General features: G+C 43.3%; 1 protein-coding gene across 1 annotated transcript; it reads right to left on the bottom strand.

Annotated features, from left to right (window-relative positions):
• Positions 1 to 951: 951 nt before the first annotated feature.
• On the bottom strand, positions 952 to 5,065 carry LOC113470665 (uncharacterized serine-rich protein C11G7.01-like). The gene is made up of 6 exons (XM_026829295.1): positions 5,036 to 5,065; positions 4,373 to 4,616; positions 3,790 to 3,924; positions 3,143 to 3,277; positions 1,752 to 1,877; positions 952 to 1,091 (listed from the first exon to the last, which is right to left on the bottom strand). Exons 1-6 carry the CDS (start codon positions 5,063 to 5,065, stop codon positions 952 to 954), a joined length of 810 nt encoding a protein of 269 aa, XP_026685096.1.
• Positions 5,066 to 7,041: the final 1,976 nt, after the last annotated feature.

Genomic DNA, 7,041 nt, shown 5'->3' with positions numbered 1-7,041 from the left:
AGGTAGGTAGCGCCTTGACCACTACACCACCGAGGTAGGTAGCGCCTTGACCACTACACCACCGAGGTAGGTAGCGCCTTGACCACTACACCACCGAGGTAGGTAGCGCCTTGACCACTACACCACCGAGGTAGGTAGCGCCTTGACCACTACACCACCGAGGTAGGTAGCGCCTTGACCACTACACCACCGAGGTAGGTAGCGCCTTGACCACTACACCACCGAGGTAGGTAGCGCCTTGACCACTACACCACCGAGGTAGGTAGCGCCTTGACCACTACACCACCGAGGTAGGTATTCCATACCTCGGCTGGGATTGAACCCACGCCCTCCTGTTTACCAGGCGAGCGCCTTGACCACTACACCACCGAGGTAGGTAGCGCCTTGACCACTACACCACCGAGGTAGGTAGCGCCTTGACCACTACACCACCGAGGTAGGTAGCGCCTTGACCACTACACCACCGAGGTAGGTAGCGCCTTGACCACTACACCACCGAGGTAGGTAGCGCCTTGACCACTACACCACCGAGGTAGGTAGCGCCTTGACCACTACACCACCGAGGTAGGTAGCGCCTTGACCACTACACCACCGAGGTAGGTAGCGCCTTGACCACTACACCACCGAGGTAGGTAGCGCCTTGACCACTACACCACCGAGGTAGGTAGCGCCTTGACCACTACACCACCGAGGTAGGTATTCCATACCTCGGCTGGGATTGAACCCACGCCCTCCTGTTTACCAGGCGAGCGCCTTGACCACTACACCACCGAGGTAGGTATTCCATACCTCGGCTGGGATTGAACCCACGCCCTCCTGTTTACCAGGCGAGCGCCTTGACCACTACACCACCGAGATAGGTACCTTTTACAAAGGATGTCCTAACTTAAATAAATTCATTAATAGTCCATCTTAGAACATCAGACCGAAATGTGTCAAAATGAAAATAAATTAACCTCCGAGGGTGGTCGAACTGTCCGACCCGTCAGTTGTGAGGCCGGTACTGCTGCTGCTCAGTGTTGCACTGCTAGTGGAGGTGAGAGTGGAAGAGGAGGTGTGAGAAATGCTGCTTGCGGGCTCCGAAGTACTACCTGGAGATAGAATAGAATAGAAAGTGAGAAATGAATAGAATATAAACTGTTTATCCTGCTCGAATAAGACTGAAAAGTCCCTTTACCCTTGCAGTCTAAACAAGGTCTTATGTAAGTATGTATTTGGTACAGAATAAGTGTAAATGTTATCAGGATAAAATCCGCCCCGGGCGGAAATAATAATATTGTAAGAGAAAGATGTATTATGGTCCCTCAAAGTTAACAACATGTTGGAATACCTGAAAGACGCCTTACATAGAGTACCAGAACATTGAGTAGGTACCACAATGAAACCAATATCCAATAACCAATCGTGTTTTATCTGACCTTCCTATTGTATTCGGGTTCAAATTCCAATACAACACCATCATACCAAGAAAATCAGTACATGAGGTAACCCTGAGATCGAGAAAACCAACAGACAAAGGCTCACCTCTCGTACCAATAAAATTCATACAAGGTAATTCGGAGATGGGAAAACTAAAGAAACCAGACAGACAAAGGCTAACCCATCATAAATACAGCCTCATTACATTAACATTATTAAAATCAGATAAAAATAAATAAATTATTCTTATCAAGACAATTTCGATTAAGAGGTTTTTAAATTGGTGAGCTTTAACGTAATAAGAACCCGGGACCTTCTGTATAGCCGCCCACCTACCGGTGAAATGACACCAAAGTGCCAATGTATTTCGGGCGCCCTCTCCTGCCGCTCTACCATACGGGGGACCTTGCGGAACTTCTGAGCCGGACCGCCAGGGGGCGCCAGCGAAGTGCCCGAACCTGGAAAATTTTAAAGAAAAGATATTATTAGCCTTCGTGGGCGAGTGGATATCACACTAGGCTTGCACTCCGGAGATCCCGGGTTCGATTCCCGGCGGGGTCGAATTTTTTTTCGGCTCTGTGCTTAAAGTTCGGGGTGCACTCAGCCTCGTGAGGACAATTGAGTAGCTACTTAAATCGAGTAGCGACCAGTGGCGGCATTGCCAGAAAGAAAAATTATAGATATGTCAGGAATAGTAAAGAAGGCTCTTAGTAATGCTGTGGTATTCACAAAAATTATGAAGAAGCTCTCAGCTTCACCACAAATAAATCATGATTTAGATTACCTATATTATGTCAATAAACAAAGTATTTTAAAAAGATAATAATAATAGTGCTTATTTATACTGCTCGCATAGGACTGAAAAGTCCCTTTACTCCAGCAGTAGGCTACTACTATTATTGTGGTCAAATTCTCAAATTATACGAGGATAAAATTCCATACCTTGGCTGGGATTGAACCCACGCCCTCCTGTTTACCAGGCGAGCGCCTTGACCACTACACTAAAATTCCATACCTCGGCTGGGATTGAACCCACGCCCTCCTGTTTACCAGGCGAGCGCCTTGACCACTACACCACCATAGGTACCTTTTACAAAGGATGTCTTAACTTAAATAAATTCATTAATAGTCCATCTTAGAACATCAGATCGAAATGTGTCAAAATGAAAATAAATAAATTAACCTCCGAGGGTGGTCGAACTGTCCGACCCGTCAGTTGTGAGGCCGGTACTGCTGCTGCTCAGTGTTGCACTGCTAGTGGAGGTGAGAGTGGAAGAGGAGGTGTGAGAAATGCTGCTTGTGGGCTCCGAAGTACTACCTGGAGATAGAATAGAATAAAATAGAATAGAATAAAAAGTGAGAAATTAATAGAATATAAACTGTTTGTACTGACAGCATGAGACTGAAAAGTCCCTTTACTCCCGCAGTCTAAATAAGGTCTTGTGTAAGTATGTACTTGGTACAGAATAAGTGTAAATGTTATCAGGATAAAATCCGCCCCGGGCGGAAATAATAATATTGTAAGAGAAAGATGTATTATGGTCAAATTTCTGTGGGTTCTATCAAAAAAAAAAAAAAAAAAAAAAAAACAAAAAGATGGGAACAAAACACTACACCACCGAGATAGGTACCTTTTACAAAGGATGTCCTAACTTAAATAAATTCATTAATAGTCCATCTTAGAACATCAGACCGAAATGTGTCAAAATGAAAATAAATTAACCTCCGAGGGTGGTCGAACTGTCCGACCCGTCAGTTGTGAGGCCGGTACTGCTGCTGCTCAGTGTTGCACTGCTAGTGGAGGTGAGAGTGGAAGAGGAGGTGTGAGAAATGCTGCTTGCGGGCTCCGAAGTACTACCTGGAGATAGAATAGAATAGAAAGTGAGAAATGAATAGAATATAAACTGTTTATCCTGCTCGAATAAGACTGAAAAGTCCCTTTACCCTTGCAGTCTAAACAAGGTCTTATGTAAGTATGTATTTGGTACAGAATAAGTGTAAATGTTATCAGGATAAAATCCGCCCCGGGCGGAAATAATAATATTGTAAGAGAAAGATGTATTATGGTCAAATTTCTGTGGGTTCTATAAAAAAAAAAAAAAAAAAAAAAAAAAAAACATAGAGATGGAATCAAAACTCCTGGCTTTAGCAAAGCTGTGATATCGACAAAAGTTGTGAAGAAGCCCTCTGTGCTTTAACACAAATCAGTTCAGGATTTGATTGAACTCTCCTTACCACGGAATGGACATGCTACGACACAGACCACACGGGTCTAATGTAGCAGTTCATTGCTACGACATGAAAACGGCGGTGAAACACTCAACTTTACAACAACAACAAAAAGTTCTACCTCTGAGTTATTGGTCTTACCTATTGTACCGCTGGATTCTATCGTACTGCTGGACACAGATTCAACCATTGTGTCAGGGGACGGGGCTCGAACCCCCAACCCTGACTTGCTGCCTCTTCCAGCATCACTGCCTTGCTCTGTGACTGAGGGGGGCACTGGAAAACGGGAAAAAAAAGATTTATTTTTTAAAATAATAATAATAATAATATTAATGAAACTTTTTTAATAAGTTTGATAGAGAGTACAGTAATACCGCCGATCTTATCGTCCCGAAATTGAAGGGAAGGAGTAGAGGATAGGAGAAATCCAACCGATTTCCACCCGCCGGGGTGGATTTTATCCTAAACAGATAAGGTTCGTTCTCGGAACGGCAGGCTTTTTATCCTATCCATCTTCTCTCTTCGATTTCGGGTTGACAAGATCTCCATTGTTACAGCGATTTGATGATTCTCGATCTTGTATCGAGGAAATTAATCTATCACCCGATTTTGACATTCCTACAGTTTCCTGTATCAAAACTCTTCAAAATTACTCGTACATAACGTCTATACAGTGTAACTAACATTAGGTAGCTTCTTTAATATTCTACTGTGTGGTTCCTACCTAGTTCTTCCACTTGAATCGATTCCTTGACCACCCTGTCATAGTACGTCTTGTACGCAGTCACCATACAGTTCCTATCTCCAAACTGTAATACAGGGTGATTCAACAGGTGCATCAAATCGTGCCCGGCCTTGCCCTCATGTCGGGATATCATATCGTAGAAGAGGGCATCTTGTCCGCTCTCGTCCAGATAGTCCAGGGTTCGATCCTTGAACCACAGGATGCGCGGGTCTGTGAGATCCACCTGAAAATAGAATAGAATAGAACATGAGTAGAATAGATTAGAAAAAAAAAAATAGAATAGCGTCAGCCTTAGAAGCGCTAGGCCGTGGGTTATATTCCCGCCCGAGGCAATTGTATCCTGAACGGATAATGTTCGTTCTAGGAACGGCTGGCTCTCTTCTATACTGCTCTCCTCTCTTCGCTTTCGGGACGATAAGACCTTACGTACGTAACGTACAGACCATGGGCTAAAAACCACTTTTTGACATCAGGGGATCCCAAAACAGATATTTCCAACCATTTCCCGATTTTGAAAATTTGGACCGATTGCAATACTTTCATCTGTAGCTCGCTATACTGTAGTAATAGAAAGTAAAAAGCTAAGCTACTGACCTCTTGTATGTAAGTTGGCCAGTTTTAATTGGATTTTTAGAAGTTTACCTTTGGCTTTTTACCACGCAGTCCCTTCATATTGGCTGTCAAAATTTGGGATTTCAACGTTTCAATTTGATCACAATTCTAAAACATTATCTAGGTATTCTCATATCAAACATTGAAAATAGCCAGCCTAGTTAGCTTAGTTCGTAGTGCGTCTGCCTTGTAAGCGCTAGGCCACGGGCTCGATTCCCGCCCGGGACGGATTTTATCCTGATGGGATAAAGTTCGTTCTCGGAACGGCTGGCTTTCTCCTATCCTGTCTTCCTTCTCTCTTCGATTTCGGGACGATAAGACCATAGCAGTAACGGCTAGCTTTCTCCTATCCTGTCTTCCTTCTCTCTTCGATTTCGGGACGATAAGACCATAGCAGTTACAGTTCCCTCTGTCAAACCTCTTAAAAAAATAATAAATAATAATAATTCGGGACGATAAGACCATAGCAGTTACAGTTCCCTCTGTCAAACCTCTTTAAAAAAACAACAACAACAACATTGGAAATACCAAAGAGTAAATAAAAACGTAGAATACGGAAAAAACACTTATTTGATATTTCGTCAGATAATACACTACGTTAGGCACCTATCCAGCTATTTTCAAGTAGAAAGCTGTCTTCTGAGGGAAACCCATGTGGAGGGGGTTGTTAATGTTGATGTTACTAAGATTTCAAATAAACAAACTACCATTACCATGGACACATTTTTAGCCCGTCCTTCCTTTATTATTACGATAGTAATAAAAAAAGGTATAAGGGACGGGCTATTGTATTCGCTTCGGTGTCGTCTGTCGGTATGTCTGTCGGTCTGTCTGTCTGTCCCCATAGAAGGACTTATTACTTTCCTCATTATTATTAGTATTATTATTTTGTCTGACGGGGGGACGTTAAACAGGGAGTATACCTGAAATTTCCCTTGCTAGAGAAATAGCAAAGGTTGAGTGCGAAGGGCATCTGCTCGTAAAAATTTGTAGCCAAAACCAAATGTCAGCCCAAAGCAATCACCCTAGTTAGGGCTGATTGAGAGGCTGACAAAAAAAAATGCCGACCCCGTCTGTACACGGAGGCGAAAAAAGAAGATTTGATTCTAATGATAGAACCCCAATTTGCTCAATTTTATTTCAGGTTACTATACGCAGGCGGCACAAGACATTTTCTCCAATCTGATCAATATTCAGCCCCAGTCCGCTAGTGCTGGTGGTGGCATATCCAGAGAACAATACGTGGATAAGGTAAGACTGCTTGCCATACAGAAAGTCCCGGGTTCGATGCCCACCGTCGACTATTTATTTCTGGTGTTCTCGTGTTGACCCAGCACCTAAATGTACTGTGTCACTTATCGCGCATCTGATGAGAGGCATACTACGACACAGACCACAGGAGTCTAATGTAGAAGATTGCTACGAAATAGCACAGGACATTTTCTCCAATCTGATCAATATTCAGCCCCAGTCTGCTAGTGCTGGTGGAGGCAAATCCAGAGAAATAAGGTAAGACTGCTTACCATACAGAAAGTCCCGGGTTCGATGCCCACCATCGACAAAAAAAAAATCCGGCTTACTTTGTGGTGTCCTCATGTATTTGATTTAAATTGCTTTGAGCATCAATATTGTTCAATTTGAACTTATGCAAAATAATGAGATAGTGAAAACATAGTGCGGTATCTATCTATCATTTCACTAGCTTATTATTAAGGGGGCACGGTTAGTCCAGTGGTAACGCGCTTGCTTGCCATGCAGAAGGTCCCGGGTTCGAATCCCACCATCGACAAAAAATTTGTACTCGTTTTTCGATTGCAAATATTTCAACGGGTTACTTTCTGGTGTTCTCGTGTTGACCCAGCACCTAAATGGGAAGTATTGTGTCTCTTCTCGCCCATCTGATGAGAGGCATACTACGGGATGGGCATGCTACGACACAGGCCACAAGCGTCCAATGTAGCAGTTGTTTCATCGCTACGAAAAAAAAACGGGGGGGAAACACTCATCTTTAAAAAAAAAAAAAAAAAAAAAAAAAA

Source organism: Diaphorina citri, unplaced genomic scaffold (assembly GCF_000475195.1).
Source record: "Diaphorina citri unplaced genomic scaffold, Diaci psyllid genome assembly version 1.1 scaffold1737, whole genome shotgun sequence".
NCBI lineage: Eukaryota > Metazoa > Arthropoda > Insecta > Hemiptera > Psyllidae > Diaphorina > Diaphorina citri.
The sequence above is the reverse complement of the archived record's forward strand: the minus strand, read 5'-3'. Positions and strand labels throughout refer to the sequence as shown.

Coding starts and splice junctions, on each gene's coding strand:
- LOC113470665 (XM_026829295.1), bottom strand. CDS start 5,065: ATGAAGGGACTGCGTGGTAAAAAGCCAAAG. Junction 3,278..3,789: donor AGAATCCAGCGGTACAATAG/GTAAGACCAATA, acceptor TTCTATCTCCAG/GTAGTACTTCGGAGCCCGCA. Junction 1,878..3,142: donor CAGTTCGACCACCCTCGGAG/GTTAATTTATTT, acceptor AAAATTTTCCAG/GTTCGGGCACTTCGCTGGCG.